The sequence below is a fragment of the Podarcis muralis genome, chromosome 13 (genome assembly GCF_964188315.1).
Source record: "Podarcis muralis chromosome 13, rPodMur119.hap1.1, whole genome shotgun sequence".
Classification (NCBI taxonomy): domain Eukaryota; kingdom Metazoa; phylum Chordata; class Lepidosauria; order Squamata; family Lacertidae; genus Podarcis; species Podarcis muralis.
Genome location: NC_135667.1, coordinates 24,861,466 through 24,875,205, shown reverse-complemented (window position 1 = coordinate 24,875,205; position 13,740 = coordinate 24,861,466). Strand labels below are relative to the sequence as shown.

The window sequence follows — 13,740 nt, the reverse complement described above, 5'->3', positions numbered from 1 at the left end:
GAGCACTGATCTATGGAAAACTGGGTGCATTCTGGATCCTTCCGGAAGTGTCAACCGGAAGGCCACTGGATTGACCTGTGCCTCGACTTGGTAAGGCCCTAGCTGCTTATGTCCGAGCTTCTTCTTCGCTAACGATCTGGCCGGCACTGCCTGGGCTGCTAACCAAACCCAGTCTCCCACCTGTATGTCTTCCCCAACCCTTCTGTGTCTGTCAGCCTGCAGTTTGTATGCGTGCTTTGCTAGTTCTAACTGCCTCCGAAGCTGTTCGTGGACCTCCTGCAACTCTGATGCTAAGGCTTCCGCTGCCTGTGGCTCCCCCTCCCCCACTCTCTCTAATCCCGGGAAGGTTCTGGGATGCCTCCCGTTGTTGGCGAAGAACGGTGTCACCCCCGTGGACACGTGCTTCGTGTTGTTGTAGGCGAACTCGGCGAGCGGCAGGTAGTCCACCCATGTTGCAGGCTGCTGATTTGCGTAGCATCTCAGGTACTGCTGCATGATGGCGTTGACCCGCTCCGCTTGTCCGTTGGTCTGCGGGTGTCTCGCCGACGCTAGGTTGATATTGACGTTCAGGAAGCCCATCAGCTTCTGCCAGAAGTTCGAGATGAACTGTCGCCCCCGGTCGGACAGGATAGACCGTGGTAGACCGTGAACCCTGAACACGTGGTCTATGAACAGTTTGGCGGTCTGTTCCGCCGTGGCCACCTTCGCGCACGGAATGAAGTGGGCCATTTTGGTGAACATGTCCACCACCACTAGCACTGCTGTCTTGCCCCTCGAGCTGGGCAGATCCGTGACAAAGTCCAGGGCCACCCTCTCCCACGGTTCGAGCGGTGTCTGCAGCGGTTCCAGCAGTCCCGCCGGCGATTTGTGCACTGACTTGGCCCTTTGGCAGGTGTCGCACCTCGAGACGTAATCCGCGACTTCCCCCCGCATCTTGGGCCACCAAAAATCTCTGGCTACTAATTATACAGTCTTCTCTTTGCCAAAGTGCCCGGCGGTGGGTGCGTCATGCAACTGCTGCAGTACTTTCGCGCGGAGGTCGTCTCCCAGTACGTAGAGGGCCCCTTTGCGGATGAGCAATCCGTCGCGTATCTGGAACTCGTCGTCCTTCGCCGTGCCCCTGTGCACCTCCTCCATCTTGGCTTGTGCGAAGGGGTCCTCCTGCAGCGCTCGACGTACAGCATCCAGGTCCACGGTTGCCGAAGCGCACGCCCACGCTTTCGGTGCTAAAATGTGCTTGGCCGCCGCTGGTGCCGCCTCCTCGAGGTATTGCGGCTTCCTGGACAGTGCATCCGCCATGACGTTGTTGTCGCCTGGGATGTACTCTATCCTGAAGTCGAAGTCCGCAAAGAACTCCGCCCATCGTATGTGCCTCTGGTTCAGGAACCTTGCCGTGCGCCAGTACTCCAGGTTCTTATGGTCTGTGCGGACCTGCACTGTGTGTTTGGCTCCGATAAGGAAGTGCCGCCACGCCTTGAATGCTGCATGAATGGCTAGCAACTCCCTGTCCCAGATGGTGTAGTTCTGCTCTGACTTGCTGAGCTTCCTGGAGTAGAAGGCGCACGGTCTCCAGTCCCCATGCGGGTCTTGCTGCAACAGGACTGCTCCCACGGCCCTGTCGGAGGCGTCCGTTTCAACCCTCATCGGTCTGCTGGGATTCACATGCAGTAGCTGCTCTTCGGACGAGAAGAGACGCTTGAGTTTCTGAAAGGACTGCTCCGCTTGCTCCATCCAGATGAACTTCTTCTTCTTGGAGCTGAGCGTGTCGGTAATGGCCGCCGTCTGCATAGCGAACCCCTTGATGAACTTGCGGTAAAAGTTGGCAAAGCCGACAAACCGCTGGACCTCCTTCCGATTGCGCGGGCTCTTCCAGTCCAACACTGAGTGAACCTTGGCGCTGTCCATGGCGAGCCCCTTGTCCGACAACTTGTAGCCCAGGAAATCTACCTCCTTCATGTCGAACTGGCACTTCTCCAGCTTGGCGTACAGTCTGTGCTCCTGCAGTCTCTGCAGAACTTCCTTGTCGTCTCTCTCGTGAGTCTCCTGCGATTCTGAAAATATCAGGATGTCGTCCAGGAAGCAGACGCACTTCTTGTAGAGGAGACCCGCTAACACGTGATGCATGAAGGCTTGAAAACAGTGGGAGCCATTTTCTAATCCAAAGGGCATAACTCTGTATTCATAGGTGCCCAGGGGCGTGAACATGGCTGTCTTCCACTCGTCGCCCTCCCGTATGCGAATCAGGTTGTACGCCCCTCGCAGATCCAACTTGGTGAAAACGCGTCCTTTCCTCACCGTCGCGAGCAGGTCGTCTATCTTGGGCATGGGAAAGGCTGTGGGCTTGGTTTTCGAGTTCAAAATTCGATAGTCCACCACCAGCCTTTTTTGGGGCGTGTCCTTTTTCTTCACAAAGAATACGGGACTGCCCCCCCACTGCCTTCGACTCCCGGATGAAACCGCGCTTCAAGTTGTGATCTATGAACTCCCTGAGTTCCTGCAGCTCGTCTTCAGACATGGAATACAGTTTCCCAGTTGGCAGCATCGCCCCCGGCAGGAGGTCAATCTTGCAGTCATAGGACCTGTGGGGAGGTAGCTTGTCTGCTTCCTTCTCGCAGAAAAACTCCAAAAAACGCTGCGTACTTGAGGGGCACTGCTTGCAGCGTGCCTAATTGTAGCTGCGGGTCATCCTCTTCCCCTTCCGGGCTAGGCAGAATGCAATGTTCCGCACAGTAGGAGGAGCCGAAGGTCAGTTGGCGCTGGTACCAAGCCAAAGCTGGGCTGTGCCTGTGCAGCCAACTCATGCCTAATACTACAGGCGTGTCCGACAGTTGGGTGACATTGAAGCTGATGACTTCTCGGTGATTCCCAATTTGCATCACCATCGGAGGCGTTTGCTGCACCACCTGCCCCCCCAGCAATTCCCTGCCATCCACCGTGACAACCTTCAGGGGCAGCGTGGCTGGCAGTAGTGCTATGTTGTGCTGTTGAATGAAATCCAGTCCTATAAAGTCTGTGTTACTACCAGAGTCAATGGTAATTGGCACTTCCATAGTGAGTCCATTGGGTAGTTGGAGCGATGCTGTGAGCTGCACCACTGGTTTGGGCGGGAGGGGGTCTGTGGGCTGCAAAATTTCTGGGGACTGCTTCACTGACTTGTCTGGCTGGGCCCCAGTGCCTCTTCCTCCAGCCAGACTCTGCCGTTTCCCTGCTGTGGTTCTCTCTGCTGAGTTGTTTCTGTTACTGTTGCGGAGGCCGCAGTGTGCTTGTGGAGCCTCTGGGGACACTCTTTCGCCATGTGCTGAGCACTGTCGCAGATGTAGCACTTCCTGTTCCCTCTAGGAGGCTTCGCTTTGACTGCTCCCGGTGTTAGGGCTCTGGTTGCTGACTGAGCCCTGGCGCCTCCAATCTCCATCGGTTCCTCTCCCCCTCCCTGCGGAGGTGTGGATTGCGCACGCACTGCATCCCTGGGAAAGAGGGGAGGTGCTCTCGCTGGCGTGCGTCCCCAACGCCCTTCATCTTTGCTCCATGGACGTTCTTCCAGACGCACCCCAATTGTCAGCGCCCGCTGGACAACTTCCTGAGTGCTCTTTGGTCTCTCCCCCCTTGCAATTTCATCTTTAACATTTGCATTCAAGCCTTCCCAAAAAAGGTCTCTGACTGGAGCAGAATCTTTCTCCCAACCCAGCGCGTTGACCAATGCAAAAAAGCGAGAATGATACTGCCTTACAGTGGCTCTTCCTTGTTTCAACCCATGTATGTCTTTTCTGGCGATATCAATGTCTATATTAGATAAAAAACACGAATCCATCGCTTTAATGAATGCATCCGCACTTCGGAGTGCCGGATCCTTATCTCTCCACAGATTGCGCAGCCACGCTTTAGCATCTCCATACAAATGGGATAAGATAAACCCCACCTTCTCTTGCTCATCTCTAAAGTCTTTATCCAGCAGTTGCAGCGCAAACAGCACGTCTGCTCGGAAGTTAGGGTACTGCTGTAAATTCCCATCGAAATGCGAGACCAGGTTGCCTCCTCTTTTCCCCAGCCCAATCCCCTCTGATTTGGGTCCTGGTTGCCCCTGCTTAGTAAGCACTTCCAACCTGGTTTGGAGATCCCTGTAGGCGGCAGCCGCTTCATCTTCCCTTTTCCTGGATGCGAGTATCTCCGCGTTGAGTTGTGTCACTGCATTTTGCAGGGCTGCTATTTGCTGTTCGGCAGTCATCTTGCCTGACTTTTGTGAGCTCGCGAAACACCAATCTTCGCCCCTCGCTGCGTCCACTCACGTTGCGAGGTTTTGGGTGCAAAAGGGAGATGGAGCTTACTGTCAGAGCTGGCTCCAGGTCCCAGCTCACAGAGGACCCACGCTAGCCGGTAGTAATGTACAAAAGTCTTTATTGAAGTACAGTTTCCATTTCCAAGCCGCAGCGCCCCAGCTCTACGTCTTAGAGGCTAGACCGGCGAAGCTCCATCTGAGTCTCCACCCCCTGTACACCAGCTTAAGACTCTAACCTTACTCCACCTCTTCCGTCTCTCCTTTCTCCTCTGGGTCCTTCTGCCCCCCGGGGTCTCCTCCTTTCTGGACTCTTCTGACGCTGACGCTGTCCCCCCTGACTCCTCCCCCTCCTTTCGGCGGGCTTTGGGACCTGGCTCCCTATCCGGGCTGCCAACTGCGCCGCCCTCCTGTACATTTGAACTTGGCGCGCGCGCCCAGCCTTCCACCTTCCTCTTGACCGTTTCCTCGCTCTCCGATGGAGGCGTGGCCAATCCTGACTCCTCTCCTCCCGCTGGCGGTGAGCCTCCTGGTCCCGATACCTGGGACTCCTCCCCCCTACTGCGCTCTGGTGGGGAAGCTGGTCCTGATTTCCAACTGCTGCTCTCTGAGTCCCCTCTGGCCCCATCTTCCTGGGGTGTCCCCCTAGGCACCCCCCCTTGCTCTGACCATGGGAGCCCCTTTCTGTGAATCTTCCGATTCGCTGGAAAGACTCAGAGACCTCGGACCGCTGTCATCGCTAACATTTCCTTCGGATTCCTCCCCCTCGCTCTCTATTTCCTCCCTTTCCTGTGCCTCTGCTCCTGAGCCCCTGACAGTCAAGTATTTAAATGCTACAGAAAGTATCTAGTTCAGATATCATAAAAGGGAGGAAAGAATAGCAGAAGTAGGAAGAATACAGGGGGGGGGGATACTGAGCTGGTCATATCTCACACAAGTATTTTAAATATATAGTAAGTTGTTTTGAAACAGGATGGTTTAGTTGCATATCTTCAGTATTTGTGTTAGACCCATGGGGCAAAGTCTTAAAAAAACACCATGGTTGTTTCGTGTGGGACTCTTGAGTCCAAGCATCCAGGAAAACAATTGCTATTTTGTTTGGGGCTCTTGAGACCAAGCTCCCAAGAACATAAATATAATAATGGTACTAATTTTTCACCCCATGGTAAAATCATCGTTCTGCAAGTATATACAAACATTTTCACTGTCTCAGAAGAAAAGGACGGAGAGATTTTTAAAAAAGAAAAAAAGATCCACGAGCGGCTAGAAGAATACAGAACATCTTAAAGTGATGAAGAAATTGCATCTGGAAATCTATTTTTTATAAAGAAAAATAGTAAGATGTTTAATTTTATAACATTAGTTATACCTGGATAGCTTTCGGAGAACAAAATGCAGACAATGCTACTATAGTCTATTGTGTAGAATGGGAAATAGTGCTCATTTTATATTTTTCCTGAAACCTGACATAGACTGCACATAGAAAAACCAGTGACCTGGTTTCCATGACAAACTAAGCCAAATTTCTTGCTGCTGTAGTCACATGCATGAATAAATTTCTATACTGTTTGGGTAGTTCTGCCCCTATAATTCCCAGAAGAAAAAGCACTACTTAGCAGTAGTTTATCTTAGGACGATGGTGCAGTATCAATATGGAGCTGAAAGCTAAGTTCTCCTTCAGATGAAGATTTATTATTACACTATTTTGTTCACTTCTTTCTTTTAAAAATATTTCCCACAAAAGCCACATCCAAAGCAGTATTGGTTGCCAAATATAAGTTATCAGAAGAGGACTTAAACCTATACTTATCTTCCTGTTTTCTTCTAGAAGCACCAGTCATTTTAGTAATGAATGCAAAGATAGCCAATGAATCCTCTGTGTCTGAATTTCTACTCCTGGAGTTTTCAGCTGTACGTGAACTGCAGATTCTACACTTCTCTCTGTTCCTAGTATTGTACATGATAATTGTATTTGGGAATCTTCTCATCATCTCTGCCATAGCTTTTGACCACCACCTTCACACTCCCATGTACTTCTTTCTGATGAACTTGGCCATCCAGGACCTAGGGGCTGTTTCTGTCACCATCCCTAAATCGATGGCCAATTCCCTCATGAATATGAGACACATTTCTTATGCTGGATGCATTTCTCAAGTGCTTTTATTCTTTTTCTTTGTATCATCTGATGTTGCCCTTCTTACACTCATGGCATATGATCGCTATGTTGCCATTTGCAATCCATTACAATATGAAATAGTGATGAACAGGGCAGTCTGCAAACAAATGGTTGCTGGTGTGTGGGTTGCTGGAATTCTTAATGCAGTCATGCACACGAGTGCAACTTTTGCAACTCCTTTCTGCTCCAACATTGTCAATCAGTTTTTCTGTGAGATTCCACAGTTACTTACACTTGCCTGCTCAAACTTCTACCTAATGGAAATTGGAGCTATAGTGGTGAGTGTAATACTTGCGTCTGGATGTTTTGTCTTCATTGTTGTCACTTATGTACACATCTTTACTGTGGTTGTGAAACTCCCTTCTATTCAGGGAAGGAAAAAAGCCTTCTCCACTTGCATACCACACCTGGTTGTCTTCTCCTTATTTTGTTTCACAGGATGTTTTGCTTACCTTAGGCCTCCCTCAAAAATTCCATCTAATGGCGACTTTGCAATAACTGTGATGTATACCATTGTACCACCCATGTTCAATCCAATAATTTACAGCATGAGAAATAAGGAGATTAAAAATGCTGTATCAAAGCTCTTGGGTGTGAAGCACTCTTCTATTAATATCTTTTCCAGACTTATCCTGAAAAGGTTACATTTCTTTCTGTAGGTCTAAGCATAAGAAACTGTGGAGATATCATGACCAGTTACAGCTTCTAGATACATTTTGATATGCAGACTCAAAATCTGCTGGGTGTCAAAAGGACCTCCAGCGTAGATATACCATTAACATTGTTGCTTCTCTGTTCACATAGCCTGTTAATTATGCATTTAGAGAGGGACTGTTTATCATTTAGTGCATGTCTAACCCTTTCTCTTCTCCAACAGCATTCATCTGATAACAAGCTTTTTCGTAGAATGCCATTTCTTTTTATTTAAAGCTAAAATGGGTTTTCCCGAGGAAATGAGTAGGGAAAGGAGAAAACAACCCTATTCACATCCTTGGTTTCTAACTATGGAAGAAGTAAAAGTGTGGATGAGCCCTCATTTAGGAACTTCAGATGAGAAGGACCTGTTCTGATTGGGTTTAGGGATTAGTTTTAGAGGGCAACCCAATTTGCTTTCCTGAGGCTGAGAAAAAAAGCCTAGAAGGGGCTGTGAGATTCTTGCTAGAATTAACAAATGTCCATTTTAGATGGAAATAATCTATCCTGAAACTAGTTTTAAATAAGAGTGCTAACTGGGGCTTAAATGTTCTCTGTAAAGAATTTTTGCCTGAAACTATTGTGCCCCACATAAGTAACATTTCTAAAATGAAGTGTTGTACCATACCATAGTGACTATTAAGCTGGAATCCTCATTGTATACTGTATATAAAATTGTTCCAGAAGTGTCTCCTCATTACTTTGAACCTTTGGTGGCACATAAGTGGACACAGGGCATCCTTCCCATAAGTGAAACACCTGGCTGGTGCTGTTGTTTTTTTACCAAGAAAGAGTTAAAACAGCTGTATCTTTTAAAAACCCAGGAAGTTGTTCATGTTTCCCACCTCCCATCTTTAGTTAGGGAAATTGACACAGTGGCCACTGACACAATTTCTCAAAATCTTAAAAAACAAAACCACATACTTTCGTAAAATATAAGACTGGAGTTTCACACAGGGAAAGTAATTCCACACAGGGAGTTGGGGGTAAGCTTCCCAGAACTGATAGAGTTCATCCTATTTGTGATAGTGTATGGGAATAAAGAACTATTGCTTGGAGAGAGAAAAACTAGTCATGCTCTGGGATTCATTGAAAGATGACACGTAATTTGCCAAACAAAATACATTCACGTTGAACAGATGTACCCTTATGTTTTTGGAGGAATGGGCAAAGTGAACGATGTATATAACATCTAAATAACATAGCCAAAAAGACAAGTGACACATGTTCCTTGCAAATTCCTTTGGACCTCACAAGGCTGGAAGTACTCAAATGTATGGAATCTGTATGAATAAATGAAAAGAACTTCATGTTCTGTAGACATGGTATGCTAACATAGTCTAAAGATTTGAACACAATATTCTGATTATGAATTGCCCATAGTTGCCTCCAGAGAAGGCATAGGAACTGCTTTAGTGAAGGGATATTTTTTAAAAAAATTGTTAAATGGTTAATTTATTTATTAGATTATCAGTCACTATATTTTGCCCTAAGCAACAGAAGTCTACATTGTTGTTGTTGTTTAGTCATTTAGTCGTATCCGACTCTTCGTGACCCCATGGACCAGAGAACGCCAGGCATTTTTGTCTTCCACTGCCTCCCGCAGTTTGGTCAAACTCATGCTGGCAGCTTCGAGAACACTATCCAACCATCTCGTCCTCTGTCGTCCCCTTCTCCTTGTGCCCTCCATCTTTCCCCAAATCAGGGTCTTTTCCAGGGAGTCTTCTCTTCTCATGAGGTGGCCAAAGTATTGGAGCCTCAGCTTCACGATCTGTCCTTCCAGTGAGCACTCAGGGCTGATTTCCTTAAGAATGGATAGGTTTGATCTTCTTGCAGTCCATGGGATCCCCTTCATGGATCACTGCCTTGCCGTGGCGAAGGGGCTTGAATAACTCAGAGAAGCTATGAACTATGCCGAGCAGGGCACCCAAGATGAACAGGTCATAGTGGAGAGTTTTGACCAAACGTGATCCACCTGGAGGAGGAACCGGCAACCCACTCCAGTATCCCTGCCAAGAAAACTCCATGGACAAGTCTACATTAATAGACCTTAAGTCCCACATACATATGGAAACTCCGGAGACAAGTGGTATGTGCTACACGGCGTCTCACCAACCGCAAAAGTAACCATGCACAAATAGAAAAAGAGCTGCTGGCCCTTGTATTTGAAAATTATAAAGTATTTGCTAAAAAAAGGCTTTGGATCCTTGTATGGCATTTCAAAGTTACAGGGACACATCCTTAGAGCAGGCAAGTTCCCCTGATGAACTCTTGTTTCATAGAAAACTCAGGACCAGGCTACAATGCATGTTAACACCTTAACTCTGATTTAACACAAGGTGTCCAGTCCCAGATACATAAGATACTGAGACAGAAGTGATATTATGGGACAGGGTTATGAGCATAGACTCCTCTGCAACCAAAGGTGAGGGTTGAATGCATGATGATATCTCAGGGACACATAGGGATGTTGTTAATGAAGAACTAGCTCTCAGACCATATAAAATACAGACCTCAGATGAATATATATTAAATGTAATAAACGGCATCTTCTCCAGATATCCTAAATGGGAGAACACAGTGGGTAAGGGGAAATTGCATGTGCAACACTGAGCTTGTTATACCTCACACAACTATCAGAAATGAGTATGTGAAGGTCCAGTTGAAACAAGAAGTTTCCAGAAAGACTTATATGGCATTGACATTATCATTTTTAATAGTATTACATAGTATACTTTTTAGAAACAGAAATGTAAACAAATCTAAGTGTTGGTGGTTTATTCTAGCTTAAGTATGTTCATACGTTTACATACTTTGTATGATTCGTTTTGGACTCCTGGGACCAAGCCTTAATGAACACCGCTGCTAATTTTTGTGGGACTCCTGAGTCCAAGGAACACAATTGCTGATTTATTTGAGGCTCTTGAGACCAAACTCCCAGGAACAAAACTATAATAATAATAATAATAAATTCCCATCCCATAGTAAAATCATCTTTCTGTAGGAGTATAGGAACATTTTAGCTTTCACAGAAGACAATGAGCAGGTGATATCTTTTTGAAAAAATACGTCCTTGAGTGGCTAGAAGAATACAGAACATCTTAAAGTAATGAAGAAATTGCTTCTGGGAATCTATTTTCTATAAAGGAAAAGAGTAAGATGTTTATATTTTTATAACTTTAGTGATACCTGGGTAGTTTTTGGAGGGTTAAGTCCAGACAATACTACTATTGTGTATTGTGTAGAACATGAAATCCTGCTTGTTATGTGGTCTCTCCTGAAACCTATATAGACTGCACATAGAATACCCAATGTCCTGGTTTCCATGACAAGCTAATTGCAAATCTTAATTTAGTGAGATTACACAAATGTGCAGCCTCCTCGATTACAGTAGGTTTGCTCCTCCATGGTCCTTTTTACTGTTAAAAAAGGTAAAGGTAAAGGACCCCTGGGAGTTAAGTCCAGTTGCAGACGACTCTGGGGTTGCAGCGCTCATCTCACTTTACAGGCTGAGGAAGCCAGCGTTCGCCCGCAGACAGTTTTTCCGGGTTATGTGGCCAGCATGACTAGGCGCAACGAAACACCAAAACCAGAGCAACGCACGGAAATGCCATTTACCTTCCCGCCAGAGCAGTAGCTATTTATCTACTTGCACTTTGATGTGCTTTTGAACTGTTAGGTTGACAGGAGCTGTGACTGAGCAACAGGAGCTCAGCCTGTTGTGCAGATTTGAACCACTGATCTTCTGATCTGCAAGCCCAAGAGGCTCAGTGGTTTAGATCACAGCGCCACCCGCATCATTTTACTGTTATCTTAAGCTATATCAGGATTTGATTTAGCACATCATCCAAAGCAGGACTAGTGGTTAGCCTCTCTCCTCATCAGCCATGAGCTACAACCAAGAATAAACCTTCACTGCAGCTACTTGTGAGTGAAGACAAGTAAAGCAGTTATAAGCTTCTCTTCAAGAGCCTATACATTTGTACATACATAAGACTGTGGTCTGTGCACAGTAAACATTAAGGTTAGAAACACACAACCAAGATTAAACAATTGAAACTTCTGTGATCTCAACTAGGAAGGAGTTGCAAAGCATTGAGCCCAGAATACTGAATGCATGTCTGCTGGTGAGTATCAGCTATGTGTCTGAGTCATATGGAACCACTACCAGTTACTCAGTCAAAGGCCTCACTGATCAAACAGTTATATTAGGAATCAAGCTGTTAAGCACCCAAGTTGTGACAGGCATAGGGAATTAATACAAAAAGCTTGAACCATCTTCCTAGAGTTAAGTGTTGCTGTAATTCAGTATCAAAACTGAAGCAACTATCAAGATCATTTTTGATACTGAATCTTGCTCTCAAGATACGTTTTGTAAACATGTACATGATAGCAAGAGGCACCTGCCCTCTGAGTATAGGGCTGCCATATGTCTGGACATTACTGGGATTTCAAAGGCGGAATTGACATCTGGAGGGGTGGGGAATTCCGAAAGGCGACACTTTGTCCTGGATCTTAGACAAGTCAATCGAAAAATCACGGTTTTTTGGCTCAACAATTTTGGTGACATTCTGGCTTTTACTTTTTGAAATAAGGCAACCCTAAGAAAGTATGGCAAGGATTGTGGTAGGACTCCTGTGTTACATCCCCAGCAGTGGCATTGTTCATTTTCCAGAGATTGAGAGCAGCACCATCATCCAGTTTTAAAATAGCAGTTTCTTATTTTAAAATAATGGTGTATGAGTGATAAAGAATTAAAAGCTAACTCCTGCTTTGATGAAGATTTGTTATTAGATTTTTTCCTCTACTTCCTTCTCTTACCTTCTATATCTCACAAAAGCTCTTCCAAAGTATTAAATATTTGTTATCAGAAGAGGATTTAAAGCAGTGTTTAAATGTTTATGCCAATAAAGCTCAAAAACAACAACTGATGTTGAACTTCCTGTTGTCGTGTTTTTGTTTTTCCAGAGGCAGCAAGCATTATAGTAATGAATGCAAGAATAGGCAATGAATCCTCTGTTTCTGAATTTCTACTCCAGGAGTTCTCAGCAATCCGAGAAATGCAGATTCTACACTTCTTCCTCTTCTTGGTATTGTACCTGGCAACTGTATTCGGGAATCTTCTCATTATCTCTGCAGTAGCCTTTGACCATCACCTTCACACTCCCATGTACTTCTTTCTGATGAACTTGGCCATACAGGACCTAATTGCTGTTTCAGTCACTATCCCCAAATCCATAGCCAATTCTCTCATGAACACCAGACACATTTCTTATACTGGATGTGTTGCTCAGGTTCTCTCATTTGTTTTCTTTTTATCATCTGATACCGCCCTGCTTACAGTCATGGCATATGATCGCTATGTTGCCATTTGCAATCCATTCCAATATGAAATGGTGATAAACAGGGCAGCCTGTATACAAATGGTTGGTGGTGTGTGGGTCACAGGATTTCTTAATGCAGTCATGCACACTAGTGCAACCTTTGCTACACCTTTCTGTTCAAACATTGTCAATCAGTTCTTCTGTGAGATCCCACATTTACTTACACTTGCCTGCTCAAACTTATACCTAACAGAAATTGGAGTTTTGGTGGTGAGTGTAATCATGGTGACTGGCTGCTTTGTCTTCATTGTTGTCACTTATGTACACATCTTCACTGTTGTCCTGAAAATTCCTTCTGTTCAGGGAAGGAAAAAGGCCTTCTCCACTTGCATACCCCACCTTGTTGTCTTCTTCGTATTTTGTTTCACAGGATGTTTTGCTTACCTTAGGCCTCCATCTAAAACTCCATCTGATCTGGACTTTGCATTAACTTTGATGTATACTTTTGTTCCACCCATGTTCAATCCAATAATCTACAGTATGAGAAATACAGAGATTAAAAATGCATTATCAAAATTACTTGGTTTCAGGCAAGCTTCTGTTAATATCTCTTTCTGGCTTATTCTGAAAAGGTGAAATCTCTCTAAGTATTGTTCTAGATCTGTGGTACCAATGCTTAGGTTCAGTAAATATTAGGATTTACAACCTGAAAACGGCCAGTTCTTAGTGTATTAGGACTAGGAAGAAGTATAGTGGACTCTCTGGTAAGCCTCCGTATTAAACACATGTAAAGCTGGTTAAGTGGACACACTTCATGGGTTATATAGTAGACTAATTTTTGTGTAAGGTGAACACCTGGAAGGCATTATTCTTTAGCAGTTCAAAGCATCAAAGGGCAAAGTGTGAATAAGTGTGAAATGCTAGACATTTTTGAGTTAATAAACTCTAGGATGCCAAAGGAGAGACCTTCTCCTGTGTTACAAAATGAGACCAGAACTTAGGTGAACTGTAAGTAAGAAGTGGGAAATGACAACATCTTGAATGTGCCTTACAAGATAGGCTGCAGAAGACATGGATTCTGGTGATGCTGCCATAGATTAAGCTTGCATGTTATGGGGTGCTGCTGCTGTGTGCCACTCCATTGAAGGCTAAAGGTTTTATATATGTATAAAATAAAATAAATATCATAAAGACATTAGAGACTCAATTGTGCCTCATTTTCTGCAAAGGAACACAGACTCTGGGTGAGTGTCTAGAACCCTCTGGAGTATTGTTAC

The 13,740-nt window shown here is 45.4% G+C and overlaps 2 protein-coding genes across 2 annotated transcripts; both read left to right on the top strand.

The window, feature by feature from the left end:
- Positions 1 to 6,118: 6,118 nt before the first annotated feature.
- LOC114583034 (olfactory receptor 14A16-like) lies at positions 6,119 to 7,105 on the top strand. The gene has a single exon (XM_028704381.2). The coding sequence runs from the start codon at positions 6,119 to 6,121 to the stop codon at positions 7,103 to 7,105; it is 987 nt and encodes a 328-aa protein (XP_028560214.2).
- A 4,992-nt stretch (positions 7,106 to 12,097) lies between these two features.
- On the top strand, positions 12,098 to 13,099 carry LOC114583035 (olfactory receptor 14A16-like). The gene has a single exon (XM_028704382.2). The coding sequence runs from the start codon at positions 12,128 to 12,130 to the stop codon at positions 13,097 to 13,099; it is 972 nt and encodes a 323-aa protein (XP_028560215.2). The 5' UTR covers positions 12,098 to 12,127.
- Positions 13,100 to 13,740: the final 641 nt, after the last annotated feature.

Coding starts and splice junctions, on each gene's coding strand:
- LOC114583034 (XM_028704381.2), top strand. CDS start 6,119: ATGAATGCAAAGATAGCCAATGAATCCTCTGTGTCTGAATTTCTACTC.
- LOC114583035 (XM_028704382.2), top strand. CDS start 12,128: ATGAATGCAAGAATAGGCAATGAATCCTCTGTTTCTGAATTTCTACTC.